General features: G+C 35.8%; 1 protein-coding gene and 1 non-coding gene across 2 annotated transcripts; both read right to left on the bottom strand.

Annotated features, from left to right (window-relative positions):
- Window positions 1–5: 5 nt before the first annotated feature.
- On the bottom strand, window positions 6–13,319 carry LOC104892502 (acyl-coenzyme A oxidase 4, peroxisomal). The gene is made up of 14 exons (XM_010678455.4): window positions 13,161–13,319; window positions 11,505–11,609; window positions 8,582–8,688; window positions 8,367–8,444; window positions 8,163–8,286; window positions 7,962–8,035; window positions 7,813–7,872; window positions 7,629–7,738; window positions 4,580–4,739; window positions 3,281–3,357; window positions 3,025–3,196; window positions 2,856–2,948; window positions 1,104–1,227; window positions 6–378 (listed from the first exon to the last, which is right to left on the bottom strand). The coding sequence occupies exons 1-13, from the start codon at window positions 13,192–13,194 to the stop codon at window positions 1,105–1,107; spliced, it is 1,317 nt and encodes a 438-aa protein (XP_010676757.1). The 5' UTR covers window positions 13,195–13,319; the 3' UTR covers window positions 6–378; window position 1,104.
- Window positions 13,320–13,390: 71 nt separating this feature from the next.
- Window positions 13,391–13,463, bottom strand: TRNAA-AGC (transfer RNA alanine (anticodon AGC)). The gene has a single exon. It is a non-coding gene; the product is annotated as a tRNA-Ala (tRNA).
- Between the last annotated feature and the right edge of the window lie 3,785 nt (window positions 13,464–17,248).

The raw sequence follows: 17,248 nt of genomic DNA, 5'->3' as shown, positions 1-17,248 counted from the left end.
AAAAATTTGCGAACATCTACCAAATTTATAGCAATTTTCAGAAATAATATTTACCCAATGATTGGAGATATGCAAGAACATGCTATTATTACACAGCTATACTCTGTTTATTTCACGAAAAGGTACAATTCTAGTAATTAGAACATACTCTGATTATTTCACGGAGAGGTACAATTCCAGTTATCAGAACATACTCTGTTTATTTCACGGAGAGGTACAATTCCAGTAATTAGAACATACTATGGCTCCTAGATGATGCCGTCATCGGAATTACAAGAAAGGTATTTCCAAGCATGAGGTATCTTTCAGGTTGAGCAAGTAACAACCTTATATTTCCACTTTATCATGTATGCAGGGATAGTTCTGCTTCCTGCATGCCTGAAAATTGAAATGCACGGATTCAATAAAAAAACAGATGTTGAAACACAGCATACACTGGGCAGACAGATGAAAATGCGAAATGATCTAATTTTAAGTATATCTTTTTCAGCGAGGATCATACTTAATATAGCACACTAGAATCAGAGGTACCGCGCGTAAATTATGTTGATATGGGGGTAAACGGCAGAAGCAAACTTCACTAAAGAAACTGAGAAACTGAAGACAGTAGCTCGTATGCAATATTGTCAAATTTCAAGTGTACTAGAGATGAGAACTAAACAGGCTTACAGAACATATATCCACAATCAACACCTAAACATGCTCTAAGACAGAAGGCATAGGAAAGGGAAGGGTTCTTCTAGAGTTTGATGCATTTCGTGACAACCGGAATGAAGCTCACTAATCCATTCCAAACATTGAGACTTGAGAGCATGTTTGGTTCCACATTTCCAGGCACTGAGAAATGGAATCGATTACCTAATCCAATTTCTTCTTGTTCGGTTCAACAGAATAAGAAAGCCTCCTCGTAAAGAAAGAAGAAAGCACGACATATAAAAGAGCAAATAGTTTCCAATCTATAGCTTTTCCTATGTAGTCAGTTTAATTTGCACAAAGTGGCATTCCATTCTTGTTTAAGGTTCCTTATAAAGCAGCTAAAAGTGGTATGATGTAGAATAAAAATGTGACAGACAAATCAGGGAAGCAAAAAATATATATATTACATTATAGGCGGCTTCTTGCAGCAGGTTTGAAGCTGGCTATACCAGTAACTTCCCTTGCTGTCACCAATGTGTTGATGTCATATGTTCCTTCATATGTGTAGATGGGCTCCATGTCACAAAATGCCTGGAAATTGAAGTTTGAAAGTTAATGACAGCAGTAAGGAATGAAAGGCTTTATGAAACACTGAAACACAAGATAATACTAGTAGAACAACTGTCATAAGGAACATGACCTATCATCACAAAGTTTCAAATTTTCATTTTGGACTCAGGATAAACTACTACGAGAAACTATAGCCCGCTAACAGTTAACATCATAGACCAAATGTTACTTTTTACAGTCACCTTTTACTGCCTTAGCTTTTACCTTTTGTTTTGTATTATAAAATTTTTTACAATATTTTATTATTGTTAGTGGGCATGTTAGTGGTTTGCCGTTTACCAGTTCCCAAAATAATACGTCCTTTATTCTTTTCTAATTGCAACATTTATCTCATTTGGAAGTTCCATATTAATTGAAACGTTTCCTTTTTTGGTAACATCTTCTCTTTATCTCTAACATCTTTGATTGGTTCCCACTTTTTATCTCTCTCTCCTCTTCACATGGGTTTCTTCAAAATGTGCAGATAGGGTATGTTTCAATAATAATAGAACAGAGAAAGTAAACATTATTAGTCAAAATATTTCCATTGGTAAATCAGTCCAACAGACACAGGGACTGGTTCAACAATCGGCAGAGATATACAAGTTTTAAGGGGTTCAGTGCATACAAAAAAAACATAAAAGGGATCTCTCTCAATATGACACTCATGAGTCATGAACAAAGTTAGCATGTCTCTTTTCTTTTCTCCCTCTCTCTGCTGCAGATCTAAAACAACTCTCTTTGCCTGCAGTGGATCACAAGAGAGAGCAACCCCATCATACACTCTTCTCATCATAGCCATTGCCTAAGGCCTACGTATTACTAGTAGTCTAGTACCCATCTAAGTCGCACGGAAATAGAACTAACACAGGAAAGGACACGACATAAATAGGGGAAACGTGATCACGAATATAAAGGAGATGGACTAGACAAAACATACAAGAAAGTTGTACATTTAATCTTAAATTGTTAGAAAATGAGCCAGTCTTATGTCAGAGACCACTTAACTTTCTAGTGTTTATTTTCTCGACTTCTGAATACTTTATCAGTTTATTGTAACTACCTAATTGTGGAATATGAACTATTCAAGTTATCATCATCTATCCTAAGACTTTGTGTGAGAAAATTAATTTTAAAGCACTAATTTCCTGAAAGCTTGATATTATTGTATATATGACCAAGAATGGCATATTTATAAGTATGTTTTTAGTCATTATAATGATCATACTAAATATCCATTTCTTTCAGTTTAGTTTTTTTTCCCCTCATGACTTTCTTCTCTTTTTTTCCATAAATTCAACAGTTATGTAAAAAAACAATTCTTCATTTTATTCAAAATTCTAGTGACAAAGGATGTTGTTATATGTGTAAGATGTATTCCAAAATGTCTTATAAGTGCCACAGATTTAAGAAACATAAGATACACCATCATGAGTTTCTTTATAGGATTAACTTTCTACAGTCTCTAGCATCAAAAGAACAGACTGATACTTCGTTGTTACAAAGGAAAAAAGTTACCAATGTAAATTAATTTCTCTATAAGCCTCAGAATCCCACATGATAAGCAGATAAGACAATAAGATAAAGCAAAGTAGGACAAAGAATTAGACCTTCGCAACAAGGAAATCGGCAAGAATCCCATTCCCTCCTAGTAGTTCTCGGCCAAGAGCAACTGTCTCCCTTGCCTTGACGGTTATCCATGACTGATAAATTCAGAGGAACTTGTCAGAAAACTGGTATAAAAATACAAAATAGTCTTAGCTTGTCAACTGAGCTCACCTTTCCCAAACTTGCATGACCAGTGGTCATTTTTCCACTCTCGTACAATTTACAAAGGCGCCAACCAACAAGAAACATTGCCTGAACATTGCCCAGCATCTGTACAAGCTTTTGCTGGTTTATTTGAAATGCTGCCAACGGTGCACCAAATTGTTTCCTCTCTTTTAAGTACCTTCAGTAAAAAGATTTGCAGTCAAACCAAGCTAATACTCCCGGGAGCTACACCACAGAAATAAAAATCGGTAGGTAATCATACCTGAGACACATGTCGTAAACACCCATGGAGATACCAATAGGTTGCCAAGCAACCATCACTCGTGAAACTGCAAGTACCTGCTCGCATTACATCACATAAACGCAGAACGAAAAAATCAAATATTCGAAAAACCAAGCAACTTAGCACCAAAATAACTCTCATATTGCTATTGACCTAGTAAGTAAATTTGATTCAAACTTTAGTTCGGGTTTGCCTTCCTTGGCCTTCCTTTATTCACATTTCATCCTTCATTTGCCAATTCATTGAAGAGTCAAGAAATCACAGTAGGCAGGCTACGGCCATGCTAAAATTGACGAGTTCTACCATATACATTGTAGTCTGTAGATGCTAGTTGTATAGTGGATAAGCCATGCATCCAATCCATGCAAATTAGAGAGCATAAGCTTTATGCTTTTTTCCTTAACCCATATGGGAAAATCTCAGGAATTAGTCATTTTAATTTTTAACTTTAACAGCATGTGACAGTTTCTTTAAATTTTGTTTAATTTAATATATATTAGAGACCATAAGCTTCATGTTTTGTTTTTTAACCAAAGCACAGTGGTGGAGTGCTAGGCCACAGTGACTTCTGACTTGTCAAGGTAAAAATATGTGGTGGCAAGGTGGAGCACTTGGCAATTGAGCTCGATGCCAGTGATTTATAGGAAGAGGGAATGTTATAGTGGGTGAAGAGAAAATATACGGTATACCACATATTAGATGGACCAGAAAAATAAAAAAGGTTTCCTAAAGGTGGGGTTGGATCCTTTCCCTGTCACCAACTAAACAAAATTAAAGGTTATATATTTCCATTCCTCTCTTGAACCAAATAACTTCGGAATTTTCAACACATTTCCTTTCCTTCCCATACTTATTTCCTTTCCTTTTCTCTTCAACCAACCAAATGGCCCTGTAATTTCTTTAGCATGAAGACATTTAATACAACTGGCAAAATATGAGCCAATCATTTCATATCAGATCAAAAACTCGAGTAGAGCAGGAAATCAGAAAGCAAACAATTTACAATCCAGCTCTTTACTCTTGCTTGAAATCTTGCTCGGGTTATGTATTCTAACACAGTTAGAAGCAGCTAGAAAGTCAGTAGCAAAAGCTATTATTCTCAAGATCGGAAACATAATGCAACCGTAAAAAATATCTCCAACATATCGATGCTCTAAACTTACAAGACCCTGATCAGAACTTTTTTTTTTTGAGGGGACCCTAAACGGAACTTGGAGAATGAAAACAGATTCCTTGACTATACAATTGATAGAATTGAGATATGTACCTTTTCATTACCTTATTTGTGTCCTGGAAAGAATTGACACCTGGTAGCCTATCCTCATCAGGGACAAAGACCCTCTTCATCACGATATCTCCATTCTGCACGATCCGCAAGCCTATCTTGTTCTCCATTTTTGTAGCAGTAAGTCCGGGTGAATCCTTTTTCACAATATATCTGGAAAGAGTAGAATTGTTGATTAGAAGAGCAGGGAAAACAGGACATATAGAAAGAAAGCTAAGTAAAAATTAGTGTGGATCCAATATTGAGCTCCTATTGCACCAAAACATACAAGGGAAAAAAAAGTCAGACTGAGAAGTCTGAGACAGATCCAAAGGATACTCTGGTTGCATATACTATCAAAATCTAAGTATGATGTCGAAGACTTGAAGTTTACATGCAAACAAACATAATAATAAGAATAACTCCTAACTAAGCAGCGAAAGCCATCAACTAAGTTTAGAAAGTAGGCCCCGTTATGCGGAGATTGGAGCATTTATAACCTTTGGTTGCAAAATTACTTGTTAAAATGATGACCATGCTCTATCATAATGTGAGGGGAAACGGTGGGGAACTACCTTTTCACGAATAACTACCTCCTAATGGAATTTTATAATAGAGTGACTTTATAATTTGTAAACCAAGTCCCACTACCAAATTAACTGCGTTCATGAGCTTCTAAGTTCCCCCCTTCCACACTACTGGGGCATGATTTGTGGAATTGTGCGTCATACATAAGGTTTGCAGCTGACAAAAATCATGAACTGCCAGCGGTTGATTGAACAATATCCAATATGCCACTTGCCAGTGTGTTATGGTGCATTATGCTGCAGACCTAGAAATATCTTGATTAGATAGTCCAAATCTTAGTATATTGGCCTGTAACTTTCCTCACGGGGATTCATCTGTTTTTGATTTCTTCTTCGCTTGCCTTTCCACTTTCCACACCCCACAGATTAGAGCAGTGACAACTCCTGTGACAGATTTCCTAAAGGCTCTACGTCCTCAATGAAATACTAATGAATAATCAAAAGTAAAACCATGGATTCATCTACCACTTTGAGAGATTCACAGCAATGGAGGCAGAGAGAGAAAGAGCATACCTTCGAAACAAAAAAAATTATATAAATAAACTACCACCAATCATTAAGCAAACAGACATTAGTGATGATAAACATCCAAGGCTCAGGTTGGGGGCCAATACCTCTAAAAAGGGATCTGCCCAGTGCCCATGAAAGGTAGGGAAGGTTAGTTGCATGCAGAATTGCTTTTGCAATTACACAAAGGTTGTTTTAGATTGACCATCCTTGAAATATGCAGCAGATAATAAAAATATAGTGTCTAAAAAGCCGTTCTATATTAGTTCACTAGCATTTAAAAGCCAGCGAGTAGGGAACCATGGGTTCCATTGAAAATGGACAGGCAGCTGTAGTCTGTACTCTGTAGAAATGGTGGTTGCCTAAAAGTGGTGATGCCAAAGTGCCAACTATCAAGCAAAATGTCCCAGGGGCAATTAGAGGAGGGAGCAAGGAGCCAAGAACATAGCAATCGCATTCTTCAAACATATCTTCACAAGTACTCCCTACGTTTTAGAAACATCTAAACACTTGTTGGGATACGTACTTTAAGGAGAAGAGTTGTGATGTGGTTATCATATGTTATTTCACAAAAGGTAGATGTGAAAAGAGTTAGTGGGTTAACTATTTATTGAAGGAAATAGAGAAAATTAGGTATTTATATATTGATAGATAGAGTTGAGGCAGGACGGGTGTTAAAAATCTAAACCTAATATAATAATACTGGGACCATGCCAAAATAGAAGAGTTCAAAATAATCTAGGACAACCAAATAAGGTTAGTATTCATACTATTTTGGGACGGAGGAAGTAGTAATGTCAATTGTCAGTGTCTATTCAATTAATGATGCCCAGATTAGAGCCCAGTTTGGTAAAGAGAGGATTGTGGCAGATCCGCAGATGGGACCAAATGAGAGGTTTGGAGACATCTTAGATTTGCCTATTCAAATCCTCTATTGTGATTGTTTGGCAGATAAAGGTTTGGGGCCAAAACTCTAATAATCAAAAAGCTCCCAGATTGCAAAGTGCAAGTATGACATATTTGCCCTAAAGTTAGACATATATGTTTCAAGCTTGTACCAAACTAAACCCAAAAAAAACAATGAAGAACTATACCAATATCATTATTGGTCATTTTACACAATCAAGTAGTTATCATCTATCTCATAAACCTTTTCATACAATAGCTAGTATAATCAACTAGTTAAACCAGATCTTGGTTTGAAAATACGGTTTAAATCACGGTGGCGGCAATGGTTGCGATTTTGCAGGAACAGAATGGATATGTTCAACGCGAAGAATTTGGTATCATAGTCCTTTTCAGGTGTTCTTTATGTTTTTTTAGCTGTTTTTAAGATTAATACCCCGAAATTATGATAGTAGAATAATAAATTGTAAAATAATATTTAGGAAATTCTTCATATTTCTTAGTTTATAATACTGTTATTTTTACTGTAGGAAGCAGTGGGAAATATAGGAAATGCGGCCAAAAGTTTCTTGTCACGGTTGGTTCACCTGAAATTTCAGTTTATTAAAATCCATCGTGTTGAATCAGTCAAATTAGTTTAGTCAATGTTGAAATTGTTCCAATAAGGGCAGATTAAGGCATTTTTGGAAACCACAAACGAGAAAATACAATCAGTTAACGCAATCACTAATTGCCAAATAGGGCCTTGATTTATTCAAATGAATTCAAATAGTTTCCCCAATTGGTAAACTAAGTAGGTTACATAAGATCCCATGCATTCCCAAGGTCATATACTATATACTAGTTATTAATTCAAGACATTGAAGCAAAGTCCTACAATTTTCATATTTTCTGAAAGAAAAGTCCTATAAAAAATTTCATTATTAGTCTGTATGAACACTTTTATCCAATGTCCTATGAATTCCTTTCAGCTCTTATGCATGAACTAACAAGACCAAGAATCCTAACAGAAGGACTGAATTTGCTAACTTATACAGATTTTTCACATTCACAGTTCACTCACCCATTTATCTGATTTGTTGATGTGTTCCTTGCAAAAATGATGAGCAAGTCCGCAAATGTGCTATTCCCTATCCAGCGCTTCTGACCTTCCAATATCCAGCCTCCAGCAACCTAAGCATGGCCAAATAAAATACTCCACTTGGAAAAAGAATGGGAATTGCACAGAAAAGAAAGGGAGATAGAACCTTTGTAGCAGTTGTTTGTAGACCACTTGCATCACTTCCATTGTCAGGCTCAGTCAATGCCTATGCCAAACAAAGAGAATGAGGAAAACTGTCCACAAACTTTCCAGAAGACAGCCAAAGAAATGAATGGCAGAAGAGGGGAACCTTACCCAACATGCTACAGTATTAAGTTGTGATAAAGAAGGCAAATACTTCTGCTTTTGATCTTCAGAGCCACACAATGCTATCACAAGAAAGACCACAATATTAACCAAAATTATAATTAATCAGTCCATATTGCCTTCCGAAAATCTAATACAACAGACATGATATGAACTGAAGTAAAAAAAAAGTAAAGTTGAAGAGGTCACCAATTGTGAGCATTGCCAGAGAAGAATGCACCAATATGAATGTAGAACAACTGGCATCAACTCTAGCAACCTCTGCTGTGGCAATAGCACTTCCGATAATGGAAAGGCCGGGACAACCATAACCCTGAGCACTGAAACTTATGAGTTTTTCATTCAAGTTATCACAACTTAAGTAAGCCAAGCCCATTGAATATCAATCATCACCTTGATAGTCCCACCAGCAATATGCAACGCCCCCAACTTCGGAATAATGTGGAAAGGAAACTCTGCTTTTTCCCAGTACTGCACTAAACAAAATGTGTTACAATCTCAAGCCAAAGCTTTGCATCTAGAGATAAAACAAAAATGACTTAGAATATTAATTACATAATGACCCCGTAAAACGCAAAATAGTGTAATCAGAGTTAATAGAAATTAACCTCTGCCATAATTGGAGCTATTTCTTTTTCCATGCACTCTCTAACTTTTGCACGAACAGCCCTCTCCTCAGAATTTAGAAGATCATCAAATTGATAATAGTCAGATGCTGCAATCCAAAGGAGGGCCAGGGGAAACAAAAGAGAGAAACATAAGGTCAATACTGATAGAAACAAAGAACAAGATTATTGCTAGTTAAATCTCAAAAACCACCTGAAGTGGGATATCTCAAAAACAGAAGAGTTTGATATCTAAGTTGGTGAAGTTTAAGACAAAGCTCCAAGATTTCAGACTGACAGTAACATAATTCAAGATAAATGATTTAAGAACCTTCAACGATTGATCCAACCTCAAAATCTTTTAATATCCATGACCCATCCTTCTTGAACGTTATGGTTTCTTTTAAGTCTTATATCTCATACACATAGTCTATGAGACTAAAAAAAAATTAATGACCAATTTACAAAAATTAAAATAAATAAATGAACAAAGGTAGAACTGAGCTGAGGGACTGTTTGTTTTGGACAAGGGAAAGGGAAAGGAAAAGAACAAGAATCTTCCAAATTCCGAATTTTTGTTTGGTTTGAGTAGAGAACGAAATCTAATATCTTCGGTATGTGTTTATTTATAAAAATAGAAGTGACCATGTTAATTATTTACTTACAACCAGTCTTGATATCCTCCTCTTCCCTTGGCTCCCAAATGTCTCCTCCCTAGTACCTACCTCCTCCACCATCCCCCCTCTACTCCAAGACATCCTCTATACTACCATTAGCATCTTCTCAAGCCACACCATATATACCTTCACATCACAATCATAATAACTTCTTATCGCCCCATCGCCGTGATACTCCCCTTTCTCTTTCTCATACACCTCTTTCAATTCTTTTCCAGTGGCAACCACCGACATTTGTTATACCTCGGGTTTGTTGTGGTTCTTAACATCATGGGTCAAATTTGATTCTTTTTAGGGGTAGAAAATGGCCAAAGGTTATAGATCCAAAACCTTGACGGCCAAGTCCAACCACTAAAAGGACGAACATTGGACCTCTCCCACCCTAGTCCCTCTATTAGTCTTTTCTTCTCCCTCCCCCTCTCTCTCTTTTCTGCTCACAGGGCATGTCAATGTTGGGGGTGAAAGAAAAATGATGGTGTTGTTGGGACACAGGGTGAGGTGGTGATGGTGATGTTAGGCAATGGTATATTTGACTTTGGTGGTGTGTTTTAGCAATTTAGGCATAACGGTAGTGAAATTGGTTGCTAGGGGCTGGGTCGTTTGGAGTGATGGTAAAGCTGACAGGGATGGGGTGGGTCGTTTGGTGGTGTGTTTTAGCAATTTAGGCATAACGGTAAAGCTAACGGTAGTGAAAAAGCTCGTGAACCAAACAACAATAAAGCAATCAGGGCTCGCTTCCTTTTCCATCTCCTCAATAGCTCTTACCAAACAGCCCTTCGGACACTCTATGAAGAGAATGTATTTATCTTTAGGTTTAGGTTCATTAGGTAGAAGAGTTTCAACTCAAGTACTACTCATTAATTCAAACTCTACTTAAGCACCTCTAGTTTCTCAATGATGTAAGTTAAAACTTGAAAGTACTGATTTGGAAAAAATATATACAATGACAAGAATTACTCGAAATTTGTTCCGTCTTCTCATAATAATCTCAAATGTGGATAATTTCAAAATAATCCAAACTATGGGGAGCATATTCTATTTTGATGAATTAACCTGAAATAACTAAGAAGGTCAACTATAAAAAGTGACAAAAAACTAGTTTGGTGAGCTGATGAAAAAGCAAAAAGAAGGCTATAAGCCTATAACAGACAGAAACGTAAAAAATAAAGTGCATTGGACCAAAAATCTGGAAGCTTGGAATCGTGTCAAGAACGTACTTCCTATTGTTAGGATTATTCTTAAATCATCAATAGGTTTGAGATTATTCTTGTAAATTGTTTCAAAAATTCACAAGCAGATTTTCGTGGTCCAAAATTCATTATTATTTTTTTGTGTTTAGAAGTCAAAATTTAACACTGATGGTTCTAGTGCATATGTGTGAGTGCAAATATACATGTATAATATTTGAAGATCTACTAAAAGGACTAACCCCTATAACTTATTTCTTCGTATATCCTAGACCTCTGTTAACGTAAGAAAATAGTTATATAGGACGGATGTCTACATTATACACTGAAACTGGCCATATACTTTGGACACGGCAAAAAAAGGCCCTTAAATACCCCCGATGAGGAGATAAGAAATTGTGATTTGATATAAAATTCCAAGAGCTATCTCCAAACCGAGGTAAGAGTTCTTTCGTGAATAGTTGGAATGAAGACTAACACCTTCACATTTTCTACACAAATTGAGTAAACATTCTGCCATAATTGTATAACGATGTCAACTAACACCCAACAATGAAGTACTTAAGAATGAATAATTTAAATGGAAGAAGTTCAAAATAAAAAAAGGATCCCGTGTTTCTAAAGACTTCATCCAAGACATTATATATATACCAAACTATAAAATCTATAATTGTGCCAGGAACTGCTCCCATCTTATTCTAAGCTTCCAAATGTTTTCCATTAGCTTTCGTGGACAGTTCCCCCAAAGTGAGGATAATGGTGGAAGCAAGAAAAGGGTCTACTCATAAGTTCAAGGCCATTATAAATACATTAGTATAGTACTTCAATTATCTCTTTCAGTTTTTTTAATATAAATACATTACCAATGTTCGACTTTCAAATCTGAACTGGCAACTGAGTTATTTCTATCTCAGTGTATTGATTAGGCTGCAAATAATTATGTTATGCATATAACGATCTATGATCTATATGATGCATACTTTTGAGGAATTTATTGAATTTTGATCCAGAAAATGATGCACACTATTGGAACTTCAATGAAACATTGAATAACAATCTCACCGCAAGGAGGAAACACTGATGCAGGTGTTGCCTGGGGAAATGCTACTGATACATCAAGTGGTGGCAGATTGAAATATGAACTCCTTTCATCCTTGCGTGAATCATCTACTCAGAAAACAGCACACCATCCAATCAACAAATAAAGTGACAATAATCATCATTAGTCGTAATATACTTATCATGTAACGGAGATGATATCAACAAACTGCATGAGTTGAGAAAGCATAGATAACTTTCCAAAGTTTATATGAAACATTGCAAGCAGAAGAACCCGAGATTAATCACTGTAACATCGAAGCTAAGAATACATCCAAATTTATACTTCCTATAAAGCAAATAACAACAATCTCGAACAAAGTGGAGTTAACTGCCAATTCCAGGCATAATTAATCAACATTTGTATAAAATACGATAAATAATACTATCATAAACACAAAAATTTATAGCAAAACCACTTATGGCCATTTTGGTTGGAAGTAACAAATGTCCATGGTAACCATATTTCATCCCCAAAATGTGTTTTTCTTCCTAAATTTACATTATCATCCATTACCACTTCAGAAACAATATTAAGTGAGAATGAAAATTTGTGAAGAAAATCACATGTTTGGGGATGAGATCCAATGCCATTACCGCCATTTAGTACCGCCTACCAAACATACCGTTATGTCAATGGAACAGTACCAGCACATAGCTATGTATATCCTCACCATTTTCTCACTTGTTATAAAACAATCCATATCTCAGATTCATTCATAAAAACAAAACCTAACTTCTCAAAATTCATATAAGAATAATACTATGTAAATGATTATTTCCTCAACTCTATCGTACCAAACTAAGAATCAATCCTGAAGGTGAACCTTTTTCAAATACATTTTTGCATCTAACTCAGCTAACTTTACAATTCACAATCCAAAATTAAAACTTCTAGTACCACCATAAATATGAATTTAGAAGGGAAAAAATGTCAAATTTGTGAGCTTAAAAACCACAAAATTCATTCATAAAAACAAAACTTAACTTCTCAAAATTCATATAAGAATCATACAACGTAAATGATTATTTCCTCAGCTCCATCATACCAAACTAAGTATCAATCCTGCATATGAAACTTTTTCAATTTCATTTTTGCATCTAACTCAGCTAACTTTACGATTCACAATCCAAAATTAAATTTCTACAACCACCATAAATATGAATTTAGAAGGAATAAAATGTCGAACTTTGTGAGCTTAAAAACCGCAAAATTCATTCATAAAAACAAAACCTAACTTCGCAAAATTCATATAAGAATCATACTATGTAGTAAATGATTATTCCTCAGCTCCATCATACCAAACTAAGAATCAATCCTGCATATGAAACTTTTTCAATTTCATTTTTGCAACTTTTTCAATTTCATCTCAGCTAGTTTACAATTCACAATCCAAAATTAAAACTACTACTTACCACCATAAATATGAATTTTAGAAGTAAAAAAAAAAAAAAAGTCGAAATTTGTGAGCTTAAAACCGTAAAATTCATGATCGTAGAATTAAAATAAATGCAATTAATTCCAATCAACACAATTTGTTATCGATTACAATTCACAGCAACAATTTTACAAAAAAAATAAAGAATAATTCATAAAAAAAAAAAAAAGGAAAAACACACCTCTAATTGTAGAAGAAGATTTTTGGATCGCCATTTTTGCACTTTAGGAGAGAGAAAGAGAGATATGACGTTAGAACTTTGAAGTGAGTCGTGTTTGCACGGAGTTCAAGGAAGATAAATGCGATAGTTGAAATTGAAGATGATCTTATATCTTATACTACTATAAGATTAATCAATGACGCGGCAAAAAGAAGAAGAAGAAAGGTTGAACAAAAAGTTTGATTTATTAATGGAGATGCGGGGTATCGATCCCCGTACCTCTCGCATGCTAAGCGAGCGCTCTACCATCTGAGCTACATCCCCATGTTATGTTATATTATTAGACACTCGTTTGTTATTTTTTATACTTACAATATTTGATATTTATAATTTATACATAGAAGTATTATTTATTTATTTTGATTGGAAATTTGTGATTAGTATTTTTATGAAAATATTTAGCATGTAAGATGTTTGTTGGATTTGTTTCAATATATTCACAAAATATTCAGTAGTGAAAATTGTGTATTGTGAAGCGTGAATATAAAAAACGTTGCGAGTATTATAAACTGAAAGAGAAATCATGAAGTATTTTTTAACGGTTTTTTAGAAATAAATTGGAGAAAAAAGCGATAATAAAGTGTTAATTTGTTTTTATTTCAAAAAGTTTGTAGTTTGTTGATGAATTTAATTAATTTTAATTTGTTTTTGGATAGAATTTATTTTTTAATTTGGTACATATGTGGGTTTCACCAATGCTACTTATCTCATAAATAACTGGAGAACTTTATCTCACAAAGGTAAGAGGCGATAAGCTAATAAGGATAAGGATTCTATACCGAGTTGCAAGGCTGGAAAATCTGTATATGAATTGATTATGATCAATTTGTAATATTCCGAACCTTAATCCCATTTTATTAATTACTAATTATGTTTATTAGTTTAATTGTGTCCTAAATTTTCCCGAAATAATCATGGTTACCTTATTTTCTATAATAAATGTATTTTGTGTTTTATGTGCAATTAATTGAGCGGTATTTTTGTCAAAATAAAAAGACAAAGTCAGTTACTTTTTTATTTTCTTTTCTTTGTCGGTCCATTTGAGAACCCAAAACACAAATCTCGTCTTGATCTCACTCTCATCATATTCACCATAATGACCCAAACCCCATTTCTCTTTCTCTCACTCCCAATGAAACACTAAGTCCTCAACCTCGTGACTTATCTCTCCCTCGCTCACCTGCACAGCGACTCTCCTCCGACCACCAGCATGCTCGTGTGGAACCACTGCAGCGCTCAGCTTCTCTCTCCCTCTCGTGTGCTGTTGTTGCTTTGTTGTGTTGTTGTTGCGTTGTTGTGTTGTTGTTGGGCCGCCGTGGTTGTCCCCAGCCCCCTCCGCATGGGTGCTTTGCACCTAGGGATGGCAATATCCAGTGGATATCCAGTAACCAGCTCCATCTGGTTTAAATAAAAGGGTGAAAAACCGTAATAAACAGATGAAAATCGGGTGACGGGTGATCTGGGTGGCAGATCCGGGTAGGATGCAGGTGACAAATTCTCACCCATCACCCGATCCACCACCCAGTTAAGCACCCGACCCATTATCAATCCGTTTAATTTTTTTGTTCAAACTCGTATTTTTGAAGTATTGTTGTCGAGACTTTATTATTGTGAAGACGACTTCCTAAAACTTGTATGGTGCGACGTCACCTTTTCTTTATGCTAAAAAGATCGGCGTATTTATTTATGATTTCGAAAAGTGTAGGTGGAAATTGTGTACATTATTTTTTAATAGTTATAATCTAAATTTGATATTTAGATTTTTCACCTGTTAATCACCCGAATCACCCGGTTGTGATGGATGGATGGATTTCGAGTGATGAGTAAAGCGGGTGACGTACGGATGAATGGATGAGAGTCAATCTAACCGGGTGATGGCTCACCCGACCCAAATCCCACCTGTTGTCATCCCTACCTGCACCCTCGTCGAAGCTCAACTCTCCTATTATTCGCATCTCCCCTATTTCATTCAGTTGTGCTGCCGCAACGCCCCGATGAACTTCACACCGTCAGCCTGCTGCCGCATCTTTGTCGGACCTGCGTCTCACTATTAATTCCTCGTAAATTTATGAATTTTATAAATATATTCATATATATTTTAGTATTTAAATGATTTATTTTTTGAAAGGTTGACTATTTGAAAGTCAAAGAAATCATTTAATTATTTAAAGTAGTCAAACATTTTATTTAGTCACACTTTGAAAACTATTTAAATAGCTTAAAATACCTTTGGTTTGGCAAAAATGATTTTAAATTGGGTTAAAGTAACCCAACTACACAAATCACTCAACGTTTTAATATTATTAAAGCTCAAACACATTTCCTAAGCCCAAAAGGGGATAACTATATAAAACCCAAAATTACAAAAAATTCTCCCACGCACTTATTTTCTCTCTTCCTCTCCCCTAATCTTTCGGCTCTCCCCTCTTCCTTTTTTCTCTCTCTTTTTTCTCTCTCTTCTCTCGGTTCCTTCCTCCTCCTCCATACGATAGCGGACGGCATCGCCAACCGTGTCGCGCCGCCTCTCCCTCCGGCGTTCATTTTCTTCCTCCTTTTCTTTAGTTAGTTTCTTCCTCCTCTAGTGTTATTTCATGCAAAGTTTATATTATTAAGGATTGTTTTAATATGTTTATGTTTAAAGTTATAGTTTGATGATCTAAATATAAATCTAATATTATGTAGTTTATATATTGAAGTAATTAAATTCATATTAATTTTAAATTAAAATTTTAAGTATCAAAGCATGGATTTTTAGGATTTTATGAGTTGGAAAACCATAGTAGTATATTATGGTTTATGAAATTGAGTATTCTTATGATTTTAGTTTTGTTTAAGTATGTTTGAAAAAGGTTTTATTACAATATAAGTTGTGTGGAAATTTTATAACTATGCTTGTAATGGAGTTTTCATCATCAAACTATGAGTTTTTAAGGGTTTTTAACAACTAGTATAGTACTATATTAGGGAGTAATAATAATAGAGTTTTAATGATGGAGAAGATTTTTAAAACACTTTTAAAGAGGGATTTAAAGTATTTTAATGTTGTTGGAAATTTTTAGAGAATTTATTCGTGGAAAAATTGAAAACAATAGTCCCACCTTTCAGTGGTCTGCTCAAAACGAGCCAACCTTTGTATAATCTAGGAATGAGCCAACCTTTACCCCTTATTTTCTCAAAATAAGCCTTTGATCGGGTTTGAACTCGGTAACCGGTTTTAGAAGGTGACTTGCCATGTGTCACCTTCTAATTGGTCCAAACTTTTTTGAAAAAAAAAAAAAAAAAAAGAAGACCAACTACTCCATATTCCCCTTCCCTGAACCCCAATCCCCCTCCCTCACCTCCACGCCTCCCTCACAGTCGCCGCGCCGGCACTTCCTCTCTCTAATCGACAATTTCTCTGCCTCTCCAACCAGTGCAGGGGTTTTTGTGATAGGTGAGGATTCATGTGGGTTTCGGTTGATTGGGGAGAGTTCGAGTGGGGTAGAATGTGCACGATTTTAGTGGCGGATGGTTTTGGGGTGGTTAGGGTTGGTTTTCAAGCGGGTATGATGGGTTTCGGTTGGTTTGAGTGAGGTTTCAAGGTAGGGTGGTGGGTGGTGGGTGGTGGGGTGGTGGTATTTCAGGTGGCTAGAGTTTTCGGCTAGTTAGGGTGGGTTTTCAGGTTGGTAGGGTGGCTTTCGGTTGGTTTGGGTAAGGTTTCAAGGTGGACCATTGGTGGTTGGTTGGTGGTCGTGGTGTGGAGTGCATGGGATTTATGGTGGCTGGAAGTGGTAAGTGGTGGTTTCTAGATAGGGTAATGGTCAAATGGAAGGACGATGATCGGGTGAGGTTCGGTTCAGGGGTGGCCATTGGCGGTGGGGGTTAGTCGTGGTGGGGGGGCAATGGTAGTGGGAGTGGAGGTTTGGTGGTGATATGGTGGTTGTTATGGAGGTGGTTGTTATGGAGGTAGTGGTGGTGAGGTAAGAGGAAAGAGATTAAAGAAAAAAAAACTAAAAAAAATAAATCTTTTAACCATATTGTGGGTAAAAAGGCTTGTTATAAGAAAATAA

Source organism: Beta vulgaris, chromosome 5 (assembly GCF_026745355.1).
Source record: "Beta vulgaris subsp. vulgaris cultivar EL10 chromosome 5, EL10.2, whole genome shotgun sequence".
NCBI lineage: Eukaryota > Viridiplantae > Streptophyta > Magnoliopsida > Caryophyllales > Amaranthaceae > Beta > Beta vulgaris.
The sequence above is the reverse complement of the archived record's forward strand: the minus strand, read 5'-3'. Positions and strand labels throughout refer to the sequence as shown.

Bases quoted from the DNA above. Each gene is read 5' to 3' on its own strand.
- LOC104892502 (XM_010678455.4), bottom strand. From the start codon at position 13,194: ATGGCGATCCAAAAATCTTCTTCTACAATTAGAG. The intron at 8,689-11,504 runs GTGAGATTGTTA...TTTGGATTGCAG, and splicing joins ATCAGTGTTTCCTCCTTGCG to CATCTGACTATTATCAATTT. The intron at 4,740-7,628 runs GTGAGTGAACTG...TACTCTTTCCAG, and splicing joins TCAACAAATCAGATAAATGG to ATATATTGTGAAAAAGGATT.